Source organism: Ambystoma mexicanum, chromosome 11 (genome assembly GCF_040938575.1).
Source record: "Ambystoma mexicanum isolate Mex_15411 chromosome 11, UKY_AmexF1_1, whole genome shotgun sequence".
NCBI classification, from domain to species: domain Eukaryota; kingdom Metazoa; phylum Chordata; class Amphibia; order Caudata; family Ambystomatidae; genus Ambystoma; species Ambystoma mexicanum.
In genome coordinates, this window is record NC_090934.1 from 128,198,680 (window position 1) to 128,222,672 (window position 23,993).

Sequence of the window (23,993 nt, forward strand, 5' to 3'; positions counted from 1 at the left end):
TCAGCAGACCAGGTGCCTGCCAGTCTTACAAACGCTGTAGTAAAAGGCAGTTAAAGCATGAATTATATATTTATATATTTTTTAGTGGTACTCCTTCGCGGAGACTGGTATTTTCAGCTTCAGAACTGTCTGACCCTTATTGCAGGAATCGAAACACATAGATCCTACGAACATGACATCCCTGCTGAACTAAGAGCTTTATGTTCCCCATAACAGTAAGCTGTCTCTGCTGCATTTGCTAGACTAACTATATTTAGACTGAATAGAGATTTGTCATAGCATGTCATAATTGTCATGATTGTCAATCACCGAACCCTAGTCTGAACGATACATTTATGGGCGGATTGAATTGCCTTCAAAAGATTGCATGTTATGTATATATATTGTTGCTTGAGCATTGCTCACTCTCTTGCGTCTCACAAGGTCTGGGAAAACACGTTGCGAGATGTTGAGACCCCAGTCGGCCAACTGAGAATACTTTGAAATAAACCAGACTTGTTTGTATCGAACTTCGTGTCATTAGAGTATATGGTTATTGTGCCTTAGTTGCCATATGCGGTCTGTATGGCCTAGCATACATAATCCCCAGGAATTCATTACACATCTCTCCCTTACTTGGAGTCTTCCTGCCTCAGGTGGTGCCCAGAGTTCAAACTTTTCAGGCAAAGGAGGTGGCAATTTCAAAGTGTCCGGATAACTTTCAATTACCCAGGCTTTCTCTGGCAAAAAAGTATTTCTGGTAGACGTAGGCTTCTTTCCTCTGTCACTGCTGGGCCCTCCTCTGCTCTTAATTTCCTCGGATTGTCTTCATCAAAGCCACTCGTTATGATGTCACCATTTCCAAGCAGAATGTGGAATGTAGCGCCTTGGAACTAGTGACGGTTACAGTGACAGTTACCGGGGGAAGTAGAGAGTGACCGTCCTGCACCCTGCACGTTGAATAAAGACTTAACTACCCAATCAGTGTGTACCTACCTTCAATACCACTCTTCAAACTGTGTTAGGTCGGTGCCCAAGGTACAATTTCAGTTTTGAGTTGTTATTGGATAATTCTAAAATCAACCTGGTCCACATGTACACACAAACAACTGACACTCTTCGGTCGGGGATATATTGTTTAAAAAGATATTACCTAAACTCACTGTGGCTGTTTTGCTTCTGGATTCAAGGATGGGTCTTCAATGGTTACCCCACTAATGTGCAGCATCGTCAAGACCAGAGCTTTGCCCGTGAGCTATCCTTCCTGTTATCTTCAAGCTAATTCACCCTCATTTCAGCCCCTGGAACTCTGGATATGATATGATAGGTTATTTATAACACGCTTAATACCCAGAGGTTTATAAGCACGGGCCCGGGTGTTGTCTTGCTTCCAAGGCGAGCACGTTGCCACTGAGCTATGCTCCAGAGACTAAGGGATCCTTGCTTTCCTATGTGTATTTGGTGGGTGTTTAGCATCAGGGCCACACAGCATCAGCATACTTTAGGGGCACCATTCAAGGTCCTTTGAGGTGATCCTCGGTTGTGGGGCATGCTTACGTACAGGGTGGGATTCACTTCCGATACCTTGCTTCATCCCCAGCAACCAAAACACTGCATCAACCAACTACAAACTCCTGAGCCTCCAGTAAATAACATACACTTCCACTATCTCCATCGCACGATTTATTTTTCTTTAAACTGTGTTCTATTGCCTCATAATGTCCGTGTTAAAGAGATAGTTGTGATTATTGTGATTAACATGTCAATCCATTGAATGCATTTGTTTATTAGGGTCATGCATCTAAACATCACAAGCATTTTATCGAGCTATGAACCCAACCAAAGAAATCACAATTCTAAAGGAGCTACTTTTATTTGCAGCAGTCCACAGGATGGACTCTACAGATGCCCACCCTGTACCTTGCAATTAGTAAGTTATTGGTGGGAGCGGTTATGTGTACTCTTTTGGTGAGTATTATGTTCCTGCGCAGTGCGTGTACAGCAAATCAATTGCGTAGTCTTTCGGAAGCCCTCCACCCCCTTCCAGAGTTTCACTTACTAATTGTTTGTAAATTGCCACACGTGGTAATTGATACTTTTTGCACAAGCACAGCGTAAATGGAAAATCACAGAAAAATTAATGTTTGCCACAATCTATTTCCGTATTTAATAAGCCTTTATTATTGGAACCATGGAACAGGATTCAATCTATACAAAATTTCAAAAATTAACAAAAATGCCCCAAGAGTTATGTTTTTTCTTTTTTAATATGCACATTGCTGGCCAATTTGTCTAGCCCTATTTCAACAGTGAAAAGCATACACAGTGTCTCCTGCAATCTTAATTTACACTTCTTCCAAACAGTTTATAAAAATATATTGCCTTTTCAAGAATCTATTTACAGTATTTAACATGGAGATAATTAATATAAAACAAAACAAAAAAAGAACCAACTTGATTCGAGTGGAAAATGTCATTAAATATTAATGCAGAGGGAGTTTGTGTTATCTTATGTACAATGATTTTAATAAATGTAATACAATTGGTGCACGATCCGGTTGAGGATGTTTGATGACTGATGTGTTTCTAAGAGGTAAGATTCTTAGGCGAATAATCCCCCCTCCCCCGTCGACACTTGGAAAGCTTGAAATGATCCACTGCCTTTAATGAAGAAAAAAAGAAACATTAAATATTTATTTAAAAGCACTCTGGCTGGAAATCATGGGGAAGACATCTTTATGTGGTCCATCCGCAGGCGCCGCTATGGATAGGCATTTGTTTGTAGATTTGTGATCTGGCTTGCTATGACAGGACTAATAATAGCAAACGAATATAACATGTTTACAGATTATAAATACCAGTTGGGATTTCAGAACATGTATTCGTACAGCGTACAGCCAGATATAGGCGGTCTGAGGCAAAGGAACAGAGAAAACAACTCAGCCATAACTAGCCACCGGGTACTCTACCCTGGGTACTGCCTCTGACTATTGTTCCTCTCTGCTCCCAATAAATATACTCTGGAAACAGGAACAACTATTTGGCACTTTTTCGATTAGGGCCAATAGTTTGCATTGGCCACTATGCTGAAGGTATTCATTTTGTAGAAAGGCTACAAGTGTTCCTTTGCTGTGTTCACACGCTGCCCCCCGTAACATAGGTACACAAAGCTATATTATGCCTCGAACTGTGTGGAAAACCCAATTTGAAGCCTGTTTCTTTAAAGAAGCAGCTGCTGACTCACATACAAGTTACCAGGAGTAGACAGGCACTAGTTGATTCACCAAGAAGCTACAGAAAGTAATTCTGACTTTCCCCTGACTTACTCCACTCTTTACAGGTGTAAACCAGGAGTATGTTTGGGGTAACTGCTTTGTAAATCGCCCCCATAGGCACCATCTCTTTCTCAGATTAGAAGTCAAGACAGAGGATTTTGTTTTGTGATTTGTGATTATAATTTTTATTTTGAAACTGAAAAGAGCTTTGGTAGTTTAGGTGATCTCAGGCTTGGATTTTGTGAGGTGATGAAACTTGCCATTTTATTATTCATTTTAAAATATTTCAAGTGCATGGGTAGTGCTGCAAATGGCATACTATAGACATACATGCGTAGGCCCAGATTTCACTGAAGCAATTGAACCCTCGGAGGGGGGCATTACCGGTCGGGTAATGCCCCGGTACGATAGTTTCTTCTTAGGCTTTAACATAGCCCCAGGGGCAATACCCGACCAGTAATGCCCCCCTCCGAGGGTTCTATTGCTGTTAGCACCCTAGCACGTTGTACCGGGGCACTGCCAGTATTTTTTTCTCGTGTTGAGAAATGTTGTGCAAACCGTTTCTCAACTCTAGAAAAAAAAAGCAAAACCAATGGCTGCCATGGATCGGGGAGAAGGGACTACAAGTAGTCCCTTCTCCCTTTCCATGGTGGCCAATCGCGCAGTAGAGTAGTGCTGGGAACAGCACTTTGCCTAGCGCCAGCAAGGGAAGGAGCAGCGCCGATAAGTGGGGTTGGGGTAGGGCAGGGAGGGGATATGTGGAAAAGGGGACTAAGGGGGAGGGATATGGGACTCGGTGAGCGCACTTACCTTCAATCCCGGTGAGGGAAGATAGCGGCCTCCTGCTCTGAGGAGGCTCGGAGCAGGGTCTTTCCCTGTGTGGTAAGGACCCCCTTCCGAGCCTCCTCATTGGCTGGGAGGCCACCACACCCCCCTCACCGGGTACTAGTAAGACAATAAAAAACAATAAAAAAGTTTTTGTTACTGTTTTTTCTATACATCTCATTATAGCTGTATTCAGTGATATGTTCTGTGACATTTTGAAGCCTAAATGTCATTGCCATTGCCTCAAAGCGTTTTGGTTTGTTTGATAATTTGTTGCTTGTATGGTGCTTTCTGTCCCAGTAAGGTCACCGCACAGAACTATAGGTGAGTAGCTGGTGAAGACTCAATGAGGCTGCAGATCAACAATGTAAGCACCAGTGTCACTGAAAGGTCTTCAGTGGAGGGCCCTCAGCCATAACTAGCCATGAATAGCCAATTCTACAGTAAGGATAACTGAGTGACCCTGAAGTCACTCACATACAAGGGTGGCCTTTAGTATGCAGGTTCCCTTCTAAGGTTACATCATCTTTGATGCTATAGCTGGAGCAGTCATTGGGCCACTTCATCAAGCCTGTAGAGTTTCCGGGGCACTCTTATTAAGTTGTTGGGAATTATCTACATATATACAACCTCATCTCACCTCATAGAAAGAGGGCACTGCTTGATCTTAGAATGAAATATTTGCCTGGTTCAAAGTGACTTTGCACTGCTGAAAAGTGACTTTGCACTGCCGACAAACACCCTAATTCACAGAGCAGTGCATAAGTACCTCCTGCAGGCTCCTGTTCCACCCCATCCTTCACTCCTTCCACATCATTTCCCCTTGCCTTCCACCAACGCCCACTAATCCCCACCTTACTTAACTGCTGGGTCTCCCATGATTGCTGATCCTTCCCATCTGACTGCAGTCATGGACATAGAAAAGGGAGTTAATTGCTTTTTTATTTGCTATGGTGGCGGTCAAATAGTTTTTTTTTTCCATGGGAGAATGAGCTCTCCAGTAATTAAAATGATTTTCACTCCGGACAGAGCATGAGATATCTTGTTTCCCCTTTTTTTTTTTTTTTATTGTGCACTTAATTCTGATTACAGAAAGCAGGAACCTTTCATACAGACATCTGCAACCTTTGGCTCTCTATGTGTTTTGCACTACAACTCCCTTCAGCCCTATCAGACCTAGTCAATATAGGCAATTGTAAGGGTCATGTCAGTTGTAGTCCAAAACATATGGAGAGCCACAGTTTGCAGACCCCTAGTGGGACAATATAATGTGGCTGCTCCAGTATGCTACCATGTATATAATGGGCTTTCAATTATTTGCAATTTGGGACACTAGGAAATTGGAATCTAACACACCTCCCCCACTTTCCAGGAACTACAATGGTTACCCCTCCAAGCTCGCCTACCTTGAAGGCAGCTTGCACCCCAGTGAAAGCACTAAGGTCCAAGACGCCATAATACTTAGCGTAAAATATCACCATTTCAAGATTAGAATGCAATACCATGACCAAAGATATCTTCAGACTGATTCCGAGAAGTACAAGAAAGAGAAGACCAGAAAACAAGCATTGCCCTGCTATGCTCCTAGGCTCTGAAGGGGCCGCCATGTTAGCATCAGGCTAGCCCCCACGCCCCCTACTGTGATTCAGGAAAACCCTATTCTTCAAGCAAATGAGGACTGTACACTGACACGATGACCCCAAAGTACCACTCCCTCTTTTGTTTTGTAGAGAGGTTTGTGCTCCACAAGTCACCTGCATAGATACCTACTAGGTGAATTTCTTCCAGGGATCACATTTCTTTTTCTGAAGGGGCAAAGCTGGCAGCAGAACTAACTGGCTCATGAATCCAATGTCAGCCACTTACTAACACCTACATTTCCTGAAGTATGTGTTCTGCATCTCTGCTCTTCATCTTCTCAGAGGACGACTGGCCTACAGGGAGCCTGCAATCACTGACATGTGACAAACTCCACCCTATCCCTGCTGACCTGAGGCACTGGCATGTTGGGAAACGTTCCATCGATGATCTAAAGACCAGTACGTCTTTACCTTTCCTCTGCCATGTCAACATCGATTGTATCCGAGCACGGTCTCTAAGAGCGGATCCAGGATTGGAACCTCTGTTGCTCTGCGTGGTCTTGCTTCCAAGACCAGCGCGTTGCCCCTGTGTTATCCTCCGTAGTAAGAACCAGTAGCCACTGGATAGGGCTGACTAAAACTAAAACCTTGTGTCCAGGAGTTGTTCAGGATCTGCAAGCAGAGAATTGTGTAGCATTTTGGGTTGCACCAACTGGTGTGACATCAGATGGATATACAAGTGACCTGTTTCCAATTGCAAGAAGCAGGTGTGCTGATCCGAAGGCATCACCAATTCATCAAACTATAATCTCTAAAAAGGCCTCATCCTCAATTACTTTCCCTGCTTGCTGATTCCTTAAATGCAGAGAACACCCACTGAAGACTGGATCATTTAGGAGACTGACATCTGGGATGTATCATGTTACTGCAAATCCATCCAAGGCTGATATATTAAGTGCTAATAAATTGGGTAATAATAACAGCTTGTATTACATCCCCAAGAAGTGTGGAGTGATTGGCTTAAAGCAATATATATATATATATATATATATATATATATATAAAACCTGATATTTTTCTAATAAAAGTCCCATTATTGCATGTGCTGTATATTGATAGAGACAGGCTTTATTCAGCCAGAGCTCTCTACTTATTTACATCCTTCCTCGAGCAGCCGCACCCTCTTCAGAGAACCACAATAAGATCTGCAATCAATGGAGGTCATTACGACCCAGGCGGTAAGTACACCAACTTTACCACCATGGTGTAAACTACCTTTACACCATGGTGGATGGCGGATTTACCGCCCCATTCCAAGGTGAGTGGGGCGGTAAATCCCCATTTCCCATTTACCCTTCCCCATTCCCATTTTTGCCCCATAGGGCGGTTTAGCGCCATGGATTTTAACGCCTGCTAAAAGCAGCCGTTAAAATTGGAATCAGGCGTTAAGGGTTAACGACAGCGTTAACCCTTACCGCCTGGGTCATAATGACCTCCAATGTTCCTTAAAGTGAAACAAAGTTAGGAACATATGCAATATGATATACTAGTGTAGAAGCCTGTGTACACGGGCCAAAGTGCAGGTTTTCATTAACACAGTAGAACCACTATATATCCTAATGCAACAGCACCTTCTAGCAGTGACAACAGGCGTGGACTGCATCGGTCACAGGACAAACATACATCTGGCCTATTATTATATTGTTAGAGGACATCATTTTTCAATACATTACATATGTTATTCTGCCAATATAAAAGACTTGGGAAAATATGGCAAGATAAGATATTCATCAGAGCATGGTAAATATACAGCCACATATGCTGTCCTGTTAACCACCCCCGTAAATAGCAGTCCTGAGTGGCGTTATCGGTGCATGTAATGCTGATCCCTGTTATCACACGTTAATCGTTGGTCTCTTTAAGATTGTTAATCAGCCCATCATCACCGTCTTCACCTTTTTTGAGATTGTAAAGAACAAACCTAGATTTTGTAGGTAACGGACAGTAGGGAGAGTTATTAAGTGCTGCCACCCACTCTTGGGCAATCCTTGCCTATCGCCCCTCGATTCTTTGCTTTCCCTAAGTAATGGGACTGTTCTCACACCTGCCATTTAGTCCAATGGCGCGGAACGTCTCATTGCTTTTTAAAACCTCCTAATAGGATACATTTTAAAAGCTGCATAAAACATTTGAAGTGCGACAAGCTGAGTTTGTCTGCTAACAAAAATTTCTGATTTGTCTCTTCCCCACACTTTCCCCTCTGTGCATGTGTGTCCCTCTTCCCTTTCTATGGTCTATCTGGCATGGTGTTTACATGAACAGATTTTGTTTTGTAATATTTTTTGACAGTTCTCTTTATTTTACTGTATCTATGCTGAATGCTAACCTTGTTAACGATAGTATTCAAGCATGCGAGGGGCTGCTCTTGCCACAGTGTGTGTGTAGACATTCCAGCTATTGTGTATATATCCTCTGCTGGGGAAGGGCACACTTCTTCGGCTTTACTGGAGGTGAAAGGCAAGCGTCTGATGCTCTTGTGGAATGTGTATCTCTACTGTGTGCATTGGTGTGTGTGCAGAGACACACTGCACCCCTGGGATGGTGTCTCTGCTCACAATGCCTACACACACACGTCACACACACACACACACATGTGCGTGCGCGCACACAGACACACACACACACACAGGCACACACAGACACACACACACACGTACACACACCCACACACACACAAGTGTGCATGCGCGCACACAAACACACACACACAGACACACACACACACAGACACACACACACACACACTACTTTGCCAATTGTAGCCCTTTGTATGTTTGAAAATGTGAGTCCAACAATGCATTGTGCACTTATGTTGCTGAAAGTATTGTAAGACTAGTTGCGTACTTCTGCTGTTATTGTCCTTGTTATGTTATGTTCTTTCCTTTTATACAAAAAGGAAATTAACATGTAGTAAAAAGTCGATGGAATGACATCAATCAGAGGAGATATAACAGAGAAAACATGAAAAAGCTCAATTTGAAGTCCATGTGTATTATATGGGCTGTTAAAGTAACCAAGGGATGGGCCTGACTAGACAGCAACTCCAGTCCTTATCCTTTCTGGATGGTAAACCAGTGCACATTGACCAACATGATGGGAAACCACAAATATAAACTGGTGTCTGTGGATATGCAAACCTCCAAGAATCAAGTTGGTTCATAATTATTCTACACATGGAATTACAATTCTTGTTTACATAAAATGTGAACAAAAGCCGTCTACAAAATGTAATTGATCCTTCGGATCTCTGAAAACTAGCCAGCGGGGGCTGCAGTGAATCTGAAACAACAGGGTGTTACAAGTCAATATACAATGTATTTACTGCTTTCAATTATTGCACACTCATCCTCTTCATATTTCGGTTGTATACTAATTGACGTTTTCACAATTGACCTCGGAAGAATTGACCTCGGGAGAATTGACCTAATTTAGAAGGTCAATTAGAACATATATGTGGGGAGAAACCCCCTGCAACCCCCCTCACTCAATCCAAAACCCCCTGCAGCCCCATCCCAATCCCCTTATATTATCATAATCCAAAACCAACCCAATACATATATAACATAACTAACATAATATAAAGGTTAATTGTGCAGAAGGTCAATTAGGACCACTATAATTAGGTCAATTGTGCAAAGGGTCAATTGTAAAAGGTCAATTTGGGTAATACCCATATTTCCAATGCAAACTTCATGAAAAGCACAGACTCGTTTTTCTTGTTTGATAGTGCTGTCATCAATCAATGGAATCATATTTTTTAAAGCCCAGATGTTAGATGTTGCCATCTGTCTTTACAAGAAGTATATCAGAGAGGGGTGATCAAATTATACATTTTCGATACATCTACATTTGAGAGTCAGTTGTGCCTTTAGAATGCATCAAATTCCAGATATTTCAATGTGAGTAATCAGACGATTGAGATAGTAAGAATTGTGAGGAATCAACCTGTTCAGGATCAGAATGATTGAAGCTTTCACATTTTCTGGAAAAAATACCATTACTACATCTCCCATGTTACGTTGACAAGATAAACCCCACTGTTCGCGCGGATTTAATACATTCCTTAGCACTGCTCCATAAGCCTGTTGCTTCACAATACCATGGCAATAATAATTATTTACACACTCACACGTTTGCTATTCCAACTGGTCCTCTTCAGCTGCTTAGATTGTTCAATCAGAGGTCGATTGAGAAGTGATCTACACATTTTTACTCAGGACAACAGAAGCTTTGTCTTGTCCCTTACCTAAAGCAGATTCAAGATAGGTACATTTCCCTTGCAACTAACATGCCTTTCTCTGCTTGGTTGCCCCAGGTGCGTGATTCTACATTGTTCACCATGATATAGAAATTAACAATCAGGATTTTGGATTGACTTGGAACCAATAGGAAGGCATTAGAGCAAGCAAAATGGCACAGAGTGACTTTGTCTGGGAGAAGTCAAGCATTTGGACCCGTTCCAATATCAAACCACCATTTAAGTTTAATGTAGATCTTTGATAGATGATCTGGATGAGATGGAGAAGTAAGCAAACGTTTCTTAACTTTGGATCCTATTGAGAGAAATCCTCCAAGAGCATGACCTCATGGGATCCACTGGGATCTGTGCAATACGTGTCTGAAACCAGAGGGTTGTGTGCCTGATGAGACAATGAACAAAGGCCATCAAGCAAAAACCCTACCAACATGGCCAACCAAATACAGTAAATGATTCTCTGACAGTGAGTTTGCTGGCTGGATTACCTGCATTTCACGAGTGCCAGACAATATGGTGAGAAAATCTAAACAGGTGCTGGACACTTCTGCACCAACATTTGCACCCGCAGACCAGTGCAAACATGGCATTTGCACCAAGTGACCAGGGTTGAAACAACATTTTTCCCTAGTGGTTCCAGGGCAAAATGCTGGTGTAACATTCCTTCTCGTAGTACCAAACTGTCACCTGTGAAATTTCTCCAATCAGTCATTTAGTTCTTACAGGATACAATTTAAAATCTACAAAGCATGACAAGTCTTATTGTTTAAAAGGGGAAAGAAGTGGAATAACCAAAGCAGCATTCAGAGGAAAATGAGTGAAACATAGATCATTTTTTGGTACATATTTATGAAATATGAAACTTCAATTTAAAAAAATGGGACTCAAGAAAAAAAGAGGAAAGATAGCTCATTTGGGTAAGCACTTGTTGCTAAGATTTGTGTGGTGATGTGTAGGTTGCAGGTTTGAATCCCGGCATGGGCAACTCATTATTTCGTCCTATTGAGGTCACTAAATGAGTACCAAGTTCGTTTGGTAACAATAAATGCATATGGAAACCATGTACGTAAATCACTTTCATGGTAACACCTTATCATTAGCAATTTGGCATTCGGTTTGGAAGAGAAAAGCACATAAAGTTATCCTGACATTGCTGTATTGATTTTCAATAAAATACCTTTAAAGCTTTTGAGGGCACACAGAGGGAATGTGCCTACAATGGGCATTACAGCACCTCAGTGAGCTTTAATGGTTGATGTGTCTGTCTAGTGCGTGTCTAAATACTCTCTCTCACTGTTATGATTATGCTTATGTAAATAGTTATTGATGCTGCCATGTTGATATGTAAATAGTTGTCAGTGCAGACTATTGATGATGTACTTCATGTTCTTAGTGGAATGTTTGTAGGTAGAGTGATGTAGCTTAGAATGTTTAGGCTTGAAAGCAGTTCTTTAGCAGTTGCAGTGTCCCAGCCTGGAGAAAGGACGTGCTTGGGGTCTGTATTTACTGTACCTAAAATAAATCCCACTTCTACACGAACATTGGTGTCATCCTTCCTTCACTCACTTTATCAGAACATGGGCAGGTTAATGATATATGAGGGGGCAGGGAACAACCCGTTTTATGGGTATAATAATTTAATTGAAGAGGTTTTAAAGCATCATAACTAATCAATATTTTTGGATTTTTTGAAGGACTTGAGGTTTCATCCTAAATTACTGAGGGTAATCCAGGTGTGTAACCCTTGCTCAATCTGCTTTGTGCACCTCACTGATGATGCCCAACTAGGCTAGAACACATGTCTGGGGTTGCAGTATATACTCTTTCTCATAGGAGAGTTGTCTAGCATTTGCTGGACTACCATGGTGGGTGGGACCAGACTGATATGCAAATTGATATTTCTGGTCTGTGAAAGACACAGTGAGATAAACATGGTTGAAGAAAGCCTAGAGTGGGAAGCCTCTCATATAGCAAGCTGTTTTAACTGTGTTCATTCTCAGTAGAGAGGCTCCCACATTTGTGTATCTTTACAAAATGCCAGTGGGATTTCCTAATCAGTCGTCAAACCCAACATGTCCTTTTAGCTGTCAACAGATCCTATTGGTTCTCGGCCGGACATCTTAGGGGCAAGTCAATCGTCTTGGAAGCAAGACGATACAGTGCTACAAAGGTTTGATCCTCGTGTCCGTGCTTAGAAACCTCTGGGTATTAAGCGCGTTATAAATAACCAATGACATTTATTATATATTATATATTCTGTAGATAAGAGCATATTTTGATTAGTCCACTAATTAGGAGCCACACAAGTGAATTGTAGGTCTGACATGATCCTCCGATATTCAGAACCTTGTCTTGGTGAGGTTGGGCCGTACTACTGATTGAAGGGGATTCCGGATCTTTGGGTCTTCCAAGCGTTGATCTCCTCTAGCGATGACATTTATTGTTAGGATCTTAGGAAGGTTTGTTCTTCGCGTAAAAGGGGATGTAGGAAAGGTGATTGTTTATCAAGTGCCAAAAACATTTGGCTTTTTTCACTGGATTTTAACTTAGACGGAGGCTTCAAACCTATGATTAGATCTCAAGGCCTCACCTTTTCTGTATAAGCAAATATACGTGCTAAACCCCACATCACACACACAACCATTAACAGGAGGAATAGGCCTAGTAATCTTCCTATTATGTAGGCCCAGCCCCTTCTCAAAACGTAGAATTAAATAATTTCGGAGAGCCAGGATAGATTTTTGTAGGAGCTTGAAACTTCCATCAATCCTAGGGTTTAATTTTTCCTTAAATATCATATGTTTGATCCCCCAAAAATGAATAACGTTAGAGTCCCTTCTGCACTCTGGAACACAAAGCACTGAACAGGTTCTTGTGAGGGCTAAGTACATTTTAGGACACGTTCAGCTGGGCCTATGTTAACCCAAGGAACTTTTCTCCAAGTAATTTTCCACTGGGTGCCCTCGCTTCTGGTTAAGATCCAGGAGAGTAGTCAGCACCACATGTGGGCATGGGTTTCTTCTGCAAGGACCTTGTATCTTCTAGAAGACCGGAGACAACTAGACACAACACGCTGGCCATAAACCCACCCATATGCCAATCAGTGCTTGTAGGGGACACCTCCAGTTTTATATTGTGTGATTTGACTGAGAGATCTCACCACAATCTGCCAGGCAAATGAAGGTCCAATACTCCGCCTCGAGAATCGCGAGGTCCTCGCAGGAGAATCGCGAGGTCGTCGCAGGCACCATTCTTGGTCCATTGTCTGGAAGCTAGGTGCCTAGACTCGTGGCCTGCTCCATAAAACCCATTCACACTCAGAAGAAAACAAGAGAAAATTGTAACTCCCAATTTTTTACAGGATAAAAGTGTCCACTGTTTGATGGGACTGTGGCTTCGGAGCAGATCCAATGAATTCCTGTTTCTCACACTTGGGAAATGTGGCTGGTAGGCAATGCGGATGCAATTGAAGGACCTTGCATTCTCTTTGTATTCCTTCAGCCCCAGCCTACTCTCTCTAGGTTTAATGTGGGGTGGGCATGTATGCTGTCCTAACGGTCCACTAGAGACCCTGCAGGGGAACAGCTAGAGCAAGAACCCCCCACTCCACCAGTTCACCCACTCCCCCAGTTCATCTTTGATGTTTTTTTTTACCATAGGCCCTCTTCTGGCTCATAATGCCCCAGCCCCCACTAGAAAGAACGGTTCTATGTGAAGTTATCGAACACAATTGGTCGAGGGAGATTTCATAGAATTTGTTTATTTTTTATTTTGCAGCAAATATATGCTGGGGGATACACCTGCACACGCCCCAAAGCTCCCACGCACATTCATTGTAACCGAAACTCACCACCAACATATGTTTGCGGCAAAAATCATGAAAGAAATTTGATCAATTCACCCTCGTCCAATTCTGCTGCGGCAAAACCTCCTGTTGCGGCAAAACCTCCTGTTGCCGAAAGAACAACAACGCAATGAAACAACGAAGCCCTAAATTAATCTTAGGTTATGTCAAAATGCCTATTTCTATTACAATACAGCGAGAACCTACACTATATGGGCAAGCCATGTGCTGTGGGTTTCTTTTTGTTTAAATTGTTGCAATATTTTGTTACCAAAAACACTGTATGTTAGTAATTTTGGGTGAAAAACTGGCGTGCCAAAATTGGTATTGATATCGCAATTTTGTAAAAATACACTAATATAGGTAATGCATACATGTAAATAAATAAATGACTACACAACTACAAAAATAAAGTGAATTCACATTAATGAAGGGGCGAGACCATAAACATGATTCATAATCATGATTTTCTTTTCTGGGAGTAGGCCATTTTAAGTCCCAGCTCTCCCGCCTAGGTAAAATTAGTGCCGGTGTTAAACTCATTACCATGGGCGGTATTTCCATTCCATTTACTAGAAAATGAATGTCCTAAAAGTGGGCAATTACCCATCAAAGTTAGTAAACCACTGTCCTAATCTCAACAGTGTAAAACTCTGAGCATTCGCCACACTGCTTGTCATGTATGGCCAATAAACAGTAACGCAATGGTGGGGAGGTTTGTACAACAGGGGTCTTTCCCTAGCCCTGACATTTAGTAATATCATATTTTTTACTGATAGTGGCATATTTTAATTCCCAACAGAATTTATTTAGCTGCTGGAATTACAAGACAAATATGTGTGCAGGCAGTTGACACCAGCAGGAAGGCCTAATTGCTATACGCCATCAGTACTGTGTAACGGAGTAGTAATCAGTGTGGAGTGCTGATCTAAAACTTGCATTTGTGGTTACAATTATTGTCTTGGATGCTTAAGGTGAGTTGAATTCCCCTAAATGTCAAGAAACAAACAAATAATGAATTAATTAAAATATATTAGAACAAAATAAATATATAAATATATACAATAAATAAATATCCCTGTAAACATGTTGAGGAAATGGGAACACATTATTTCGACGTCCCCTTTGGGGGCAAAAGGCACTCTATATGTCTATATCTTAATAACGACAAATACAAACATACATCTTGCATTCTATTTTGCTGGCATTTGCTACCCCAGGGCACCTTTCTTCTAGCTTATCATGACAAAAAAGCTGGTTTATACTCAGAAATGTAATTATTGTCCGTCCTCTGATCTTTCACTGCAGATACCGGGCATCACTCAGGAGAAGAAAATCATCGGCAAATTTATGGTTTGTAAGAAGAAAAGATTTTTTTTTGCAGAAGTTGAAAACATTAAATAGTCTCTAATTTGATCAAGAGTGATGGACCATTCTCGCTCGGCCAAGTATCAGGAATAATCAACTTTCCTTTCCTACAGAACTAAACAGAACTAAAATCTGTTTTAAACTCCACTAAACACTTTTTACTTCATAAAAAAATACATATTTACATTCGATATGGGCACTGAATTGATGTTCAATTGATTTCCAAATCAATGCCCATGCTATCAGTCCACCCTGTAATCCTATTAATTGTAGAAAATCTGTGTGGTGATCCTCACCGCACAAAAGAGTGCTGGAAACTGGTAGGCGTGGCCAAATTCTCGCAATGTCATGGGCAGGGGGGTAAGAGACATATTGACATCTTGTATCTTGCGGCATGTTTCTTGGAAGGTGAAGCCTGATACCGCTCTTTGTCACGCCCTCGGAGCATCTCCTTGCACGTCTGGCTGATTTGCGCCATCGAAGGCAGAGTCTTGGGCCCGCCTCCTTCTGCCCCCTTTGAGTTTCAGGTCAGAGGTTAGTCTGTGCGCTTGGAGTGTCACACTTGCACGCCCCGTCCATGCATCTGTATGACCTGGGACCGCAATGTCTGGATGCCGCTCAGTATTGTCTTCTGATGTTCCAACGATGTGATGCCCAGGCTCATGACATCTCTGGAATGCAAAAGAGACTCGGTTATGGGGTGGATCAATACTCCAACATGACCAAGGCATGTGTCCAGGTTTTACAAAAAAGGTACGTAGTAGCACTCAAAATCATTAAATCATTAAATGGTTATGACTAATATCCTCCCTGAGCACAACATTGTCCAATGAGGGGATCTGAGAACGTCAACAAATTGGAAAGACTAGAGAATTTGTTGGTGGAATTTGGATACAAACCTTGGAATGCACACGTCAAAGTACAATGTGAAGGACCTAACATGCACTTTATCGGTAAGCGCTGTAGTGCAGTATGCCTTTTAAAACACAGCCAAGGTGATTTGCCTTAAAAAGCTCAGCCAAGGTGATTTGCCTTAAAAAGCTCAGCCAAGGTGATTTGCCTTAAAAAGCTCAGCCAAGGTGATTTGCCTTAAAAATCTCAGCCAGGGTGATTTGCCTTAAAAAGCTCAGGATGTAAATGTGTTTAAAGTGAGCTGAGATAATGAGAGGCAGTTCAGGAAGGCCTCCTTTGCATCACTAAGATGAATCGGGTTGAGAAGGAAAGATTTCTTTGTGAACTGCATTTGCCAGATGCATGTTTGAGTTATGCGAGCACCTATCTTCAGTTTTGATAGGAGATGATAAAGTAATTGCTGCTGCTATATGTACGTCAAAAAGGGCATCTTGGTGAAAAAATCATCACAGACAGCACCATATTGTGTTTCACGATAACAAGTGACTATGTAATCTTACAGGCCTAATGTCTCACACGGCGTGGACACACATACCCCCTATGTAATCTTACAGGCATAATGTCTCCCACGGCGTGGACACACATACTCACTATGTCATCTTACAGGGCTAATGTCTCACACAGCCTGAACACACATACCCCCTGTGTAATCTTACAGGCCTAATGTCTCACATGATGGGGACACACATACTCACTATGTAATCTTACAGGCCTAATGTCTCACACAGCCTGAACACACATACCCCCTGTGTAATCTTACAGGCCTAATGTCTCACATGATGGGGACACACATACTCACTATGTAATCTTACCGGCCTAATGTCTCACACAGCCTGAACACACATACCCCCTGTGTAATCTTACAGGCCTAATGTCTCACACGGCGTGGACACACATACTTGCTATGTAATATTACAGGCCTAATGTTTCACATGTCGTGGACACACATAGTCGCTATGTAATCTTACAGGCCTAATGTCTCACATGATGTGGACACACATACTCAATCAGATTACATTGCCACTTATTATCATGTAGATGCCATTTTTGACAAACGTATAGCAGAAGACCTGCCTGAGTTTATTTTAACAATCTTTTTGATGTATTATTACATTAATGATTTTGTATTTGTATTTGTATTTATTGGGTTTTATATAGCGCCTTTGTCCAAAGCGCTTTACATAGGACAGTCAACAATATAATGAATCAGAATGCAAATCAGCGTCCATAAACAGTAACATTCAAACTGTGTTCCTAAATAGTAACAATCGATTATCATTCCTGGGAGTAATCAGCAGGGACGTCATTTGGGGGTCGCCAGAGGTCGCAAGTGCGACCTCTGAGGTCTCCGTTGCAACCTCTGTGGTCTCCCATGCGACCTCTAAAAAAAAAAAAAACTAAAAAAATAACCTTTTTTTTGCAATGCAATGCAAGCTCCTGGGCTGTGTAAACAAAGAGGATCTCCAATATCTCGGGAACACAATGGAGCACAGAACTAACATATAACAAAAGATGTTCCCGAAAGACTCAAGTTATGGTATCATTTAGAAGACTATCAGTGCATATTCAACTAATAGCTTAAACAGAACAAATCATTCAGTGAAACATATGTATTTTTGTATCACCAGTCAAACAAACCTCAATTGTGCCTATTGTTGGTAGCACATATAATACAACATTCAAAAAAGGATATGTAAATAAAATATATATTTTTTTATTTTAGAAGAGAGAACACGCATATAGCCACTTGTTCGCTTCATATATGAGAACTATTTAGACTGAAAAGTAAACATAAATAACCAAATCTGCAAATACAAACAAAATACATTCAGTTTTGTTAGGAAGGGTACAGGAAATATAGGGGAGGAGGAAATAAGAAGAGGAAGAAGAGGGAAGCAGCATAAACAATTGACAAAGCAAGAAAACACTTATTCTATTCAAGGTCTTTTATCCATCCAAGTTACACAGACAAATCTAGTTCAAATAAGGATTTTGGTCTATCCATGCAATTTTCTATGGATAAGTTGAAAAGAAGGCAGATCATAACTAACTGACCCTCACTAGCTCAGGGGTATAGTTTGTAAACTTAATGATGAGCAATCAATGTTAGTTTTTTTCACAAGAAAGCTGAAGTAAAATTATGCAACAGGAAAAAATACTGTGCATTGCGCCTGACTCAGGCAAAGAAACAAAGATACGCCTTCCGCTGATAAGCGTGGGTGGCAACGTCCTCTGGTCACAGGTACGTATGCACCTATGCCACGAGCGTGGCACAATTAGCGTTTCGGTGGTGTGTAGACAGATAAGGATCACCTTCTTTAGGAAATTTGATCTTGAATTCAGCCCCTACAAAAACAATCAGATGTAATCCCAGCATATTGTAATATCTCTAAAGCATTATGAGATACAATGTGAGGTAATAGTGTGAGTGGTGAGTTAAGGGTACCAACAAATGATAAAGAACACCAGGCAGCTGCCATTTTGAGATGGCAGACGGACCCCCTACAACTAGCTCCCATTTCCCATAGTATCCAAAACCATAGACACCATACAGTAGTGATAAAGGATGCCACGAAGGACGGGTACGTGAATGAATAGAGAGGTTTTGAACAGATCAGAATAAATGTAGGCACAGACTAAACAGGAGTGTGAGTGGAAACACCCAATAAAAATAAATATAAAGCAAGTTCATATCTATAGTATTATTGAACATGCCTCTAGGGCAGGCATTTCGTAGTGAAGTCCCAATGACTGAGACACTCGAGTAAGTGTGGTAGCCTCTGAAGTATATAAGAACATCTGAAGAAAAAATAGATGACGTGCAAAATTAAAAGACACGTATGTAGTGATGCAAATGTGAGATTTAGAATTCACTAAGTTGTGCAAACCTGCAGAGCGCAGTGCAGATGTGTGGCAGATGTGTGGCAGATGTGTGGCATGGCGCGCTGTGAAAATCCGGCACTTTTTGGGCACTTTTTGGGCAGAGGGCAAAAGTATCTCAGAGCCCAATCAAGCAATCAGTCTGCGCTGTCTACGCCGCTGCTAGAAATGTGAAATGAGAGCAACTGTCATGCTCGAGGGATACACAGCAAAAATGGGCTGCAGGCAAACAGCATAGGAAACTGTGCTTCCTTGTAGTATGCCTCCGGGAGGTGCAGGAACCAGGATGATTCGAGTGTAAGGCCCGGCAGATACATCCAAGCCAAGTACTGCGTTTGCACTTCCGGGGGCGTGGCTTATGATTATATGCAAGGCGCATAGAAAGAGGAATGACCTTGTGACTCTTGTGCGCATTTGCAAGAGCTACGAGATGCATCATATGAAATGACAGCCTGGCCGAAATAGAGCCAGCAAAAAGGCAAAAGGGAAAGAAGAAATGAAGTGGAAATTAGACTAATCACCTTAAAAATATATGTGAATTAACTACTAAGAAAATTTGGGAGGGGGGGGGGTAAATAATAATTGATAGGACCAAAATGAGTGAATCAATAACAAGAGAGCAGTACTCCATAGAGCAGCCATCAACAAGTCGCATGCAATAAGGGCAAATGTCGTAATGTCCTGTGGTGCATAAAGAACAACCCCCAAAAAATGATAAAAGGTATGGGGCATTGAGATTGTAGAGGGAGGGTGATTGAAAGGAAGAAAGGGTCAGTAGACCCAAAAGGTTAGCGCCAAGTTGGAGAAGCTTCATTGAGACCGTGTTTGATTGTGTCAAATGCAAAAATCCACCGTGCCTCCTTATTGGCCAGTGCCTGAAATGGATTGGAGGCATTCTTGACCACATCGACCACCCACCAACGTAGGTCTTCAGTCGAGTGGCCATATTCCATGGAGTGGCTCACTAGGGGTGAATTAATGGCTTTGCACCGGATCCGGGAGCGGTGCTCCGTAATGCGGGTGTGGACAGGCCGTGTGGTTTTGCCTATATACTTAAGTCCACAAGGGCACTCGATGCAGTAGATCACCCATGGTGTCTTGCAATTAGAGTGATGGCGTATTTCCCAAGTTTTGCCATGTAAAGGAAATGTTTTGATTTTAACAGCAAATTTACAAATCAAGCAGGTGCCACAAGGGAAATGCCCTGTCAAGGGACGAGATCCCAGCTCGATGAGGTGGATCTTGAAGATTTATTTTGGGTAGAAGCATGGACCAATTGGTCCTTCAAGTTCTTCTGTCTTTTCATAGCAAATATTGGCAATGGCTCCTCCGCTAAAGCAAGCTGCGCCACAGACCAATGTTTTTTGATGGATTTTTTTATTAGAAAAGTATGTGGGCTGTAAGTGAGGGCACACACTAGTTTGTCGTGTGGCACCAGATCCTTGGGTTTTAGCAGGGGGGTAAATCTTGCCCTTTTGTAAGAATTGGTAACCAGTTTTTTAGGGTATCCACGTTGCTGAAATTTAGTGGTTAGGATCCGTGCATGATGATCATAGTCCAGTATGGAAGTACAATTTCTCCTTAGGACAGTCAACAATATAATGAATCAGAATGCAAATCGGCGTTCATAAACAGTAACATTCAAACTGTGTTCCTAAATAGTAACAATCGATTATCATTCCTGGGAGTAATCAGCAGGGACGTCATTTGGGGGTCACCAGAGGTCGCAAAAAAAACCTCTAAAAAAAAAAAATGCAATGCAAGCTCCTGGGCTGTAGCCAGCTCCATGTGGCTCTTTACTTCTGGAGTGGCTAGCTTTCTTGTTCAGGCCTCTAAAAAAAATAAGCAAAAGAACATGAGGGCCACAAGTCTAACACTTTCAGCACTGAACCTAAATAAGAAAGAATAGGAATGCCAAAAAATGTGTCTTTCTGGAATTCTATGCAATAATTGCTAGACTCATTAAAGGTTTATTTCAGGCACACTTCAGGGGGTGAGTCACTGATTTAGTCTGTTCTTAAATGCCTCAACTCAGCCTTTCATCCTTCTGAGGTCAATAAATGAGTACCAACGCAGGTTGGGTGATATTGGGTGTATATTTATTCTATGTAAAGCGCTTAAGTTTAAGTGCAATATAATAACACATCATTATCATTTGGTCATGGATGTCTGCCTGCAATCACAGTAATTTGGTAATATGGGACTATACACACTGATCTTAACGATACATATGGCGATCCATTCTTGTATGAAATGTACATCATATTATAGTGATATCGTAACCATATTTTTCGTAGTGTACAATGCTATGTGATGCCACTTACTGTTTTGTCAACGGGTGAAAGGTCGTGTTCCATCGCTTCCCGCAATATCACTTTGGGGTGTGGTCAAATTACACTTCCTGTGATGTCATCAGGGGTCAAGGGTCGTGTGATGTCACTTCCGCTACCCCAGGCATTTTGGTGAAATGACGTCCCTGGTAATCAGTCAATCAGTGTTCATAAACAGTAGCAATCAATTGGTGTTCATAAGAGTAAATGAATCAGTGTTCAAAGCAGATTAAACCAATTAGAGGACTGCAGTAGGTGGGTTTTTAGAGAGGAACGAAACAGAGGATAGGAAGTAATGGAGCAAAGAGACAGGGGAAGCATGTTCCAGTTAAGAGGGGTTAGGAGCTGGAACGAGCGCAAACGGGATTGGGCAAAAGGGGGATGTGGGACATTGAGTCTAAAAAGATTAGTAGAGCTCGGAGAGCGAGATGGAGAGTAAAAGGAGAGGAGAGATGCAAGGTAGTCAGGAGCAAGGCCATAGAGACATTTGAATACAAGACAGAGAAAGTTGTATTTAAGTTGAGAATAGAAGGTCAACCAGCCAAGAGAGGCCAGGGAAGGAGAAATTGGGTCATGGTAGGAAAGAAGACAGAGTGAGCGAATTGAAGAATGATAGATGATAGATTTAAGAGGAGCAAGGCGTGAGTGGGGAAGACCAAAGAACAGTACAGAACAATAGAATAGTTGGGAGAAGACTAGTGAGGAGATGAGGAGTTTTGTAGCGTGGAAAGTGAGAAAAGGGCGGACTTTGCAAATGTTTTAGAGATGAAATCGACAGGCGCGGGATGCAAGGGAGATGTGGTCGTCAAAGGAGGGATTAGAGTCAAAGTAAATGCCAAGATTGCGGTCGGAGGGAGAGATTGGGAGACAGGAGGAGGAAAAGAGATGGAAGAGGGAGGAGATTGCGAGATGAGAGTGTTTGCGCGAAAGAATAGGACCTCAGTTTTTTCGGCATTGAGAGTGAGGAAGTGAGAGGTCATCCAGGACTTGATGGCAGTGAGGCAGGAGGAGAGAGTCTCATGAATTGAATGTCAGAGGAGAAGGACGAGAAGGATAGAAAGAGCTTGGTGTCGTCAGCGTAGAAGTGGTGTGACACTCCAAAGGATGAGATAATGGGGGCAAGAAAGGAAGTATATAAGGAAAATAGAAAGCGACCAAGGACTGAACCTTGAGGAACGGCATGGACCAGAGGAATGTGAGGAGAAGTGTGATTGATTTCCTTTTCCATGGTTTTTGTATTCCTGCATGAGCACACCTCAAGGAGGTGTGAGTCACGTGACGATGCTGCAATCATATTATTTAAGATGGCAATCAACTGTTGCAGAGTTGTTAGGCGCTCTGGTGTACTTTGGTGTGAATGGCCGCCCAAGCTGGTGAAGGTAAGCGCAGTTTCTGGTGACATAATGTCCTTTTTAGCTGTCAATGGGGCAAACTGCAGGGTCTATGTTATATACTTCTTAACTGCGTCCTAGTTAAAAGCCAGAATATTTATGTTTTGATTATACCATAGTTGACCTGCTATGTAACGCAAGTAGAAACAACTGAGGCCCTATGAAGATTGGAAAGCGGGAGAGTGGCTTGAGTTCATGGAGTGAGGTCTGATCTGCCTGATACTCCCACTGTGATCCTGCATTGATCCACACAGCGGCGGCTCAAACCGTTCCTTCTCTGTAGCCCCTTCCACCAACTTGCAGGGGAACTTGGCACCTACTAGAACTATGTTCATCCGACACTAATCGGATCCAGAATCGCTGAGAATTTTGACCTCTAAGTTGAGCCCCGGGATTTCCAAGATGGCAACCAATGAGACCTTTTGAAGCCCTCTGGGACTTTACTGCCTATTACGCAGCTGTGCTGTTGGTTCTCTGGAAGTACCGCCCGTACTGCCACCCTTTGTTGGATGGGCGCTCCCGGCAAAGACATTGGCCAGACCGGGAAGCAAGACAATCGCAGTGCCCTGATCTGTGACACTATCAGATGAGCGTTCCACAGAGATTGCCTCTCCCCCACTGGGACTGTGTGGTACTATGCGAGGGACATCGGCAGCACCCTCTGCATGGCTGCTCCTCCTGGCCTCTGCCTTGGCTTTCACATTACACGTATTGCGTGCATCTTGTAAACTCCACTCTACCCCTAATTAAGCAGTGGCTACCGCCTCGTCCAACTGTTTTGGCTCGTATAGCCCACCATAACTCCAACAAATGCTGATTTGGTGATTGGCACAGGATGCACATTTTGCATCCCAGTATGAGCACCCTACTGACTGCTGGACCTGCCATCTGGCCTGCTCAGGCCCAGTAAACAAGCCCCAGGGGCACCTGCAGGAACTTTCTGGTTATCCTCGCTGTCTTGAACGTCTTCTACCATGCTTTCACTGTGACAACTGCTGCCTGGATAGCTGCCTGGTAAAGCGCAAAACACACATCTACCGCTTGGTGTGTGCTCTCCATAGTCTGCTGGGTGCCATACGCTTACCTCACCCCCTCCTTGTGCCTAAAATGTGCATCTAAATCTCAGTGCTGTTATGCTTGATGTCATGACTTGGAGGTCTAACACTGATGGCATGGCAACAACGACTGTGAACCGCTGACACTACACTTCCTTTGTTCTACTTGAGACAGACTCTGTGTAGACGCTTCAACAAGTGGTCTTACCAGCTGCTGGGAGCCAAGGCTAACCGTGCAC

General features: G+C 42.5%; 1 protein-coding gene across 1 annotated transcript in view; it reads right to left on the reverse strand.

Annotated features, from left to right (window-relative positions):
* Window positions 1-15,659: 15,659 nt before the first annotated feature.
* The window catches only part of EPHA10 (EPH receptor A10), a 1,411,836-nt gene continuing 1,403,502 nt past the window's right edge, over window positions 15,660-23,993 (reverse strand). Inside the window, exon 17 of the mRNA XM_069622653.1 lies at window positions 15,660-15,857. Coding sequence (XP_069478754.1) covers window positions 15,743-15,857 — 115 coding nt within the window. The 3' untranslated portion in view covers window positions 15,660-15,742. The remainder of the gene's footprint in view (window positions 15,858-23,993) is intronic.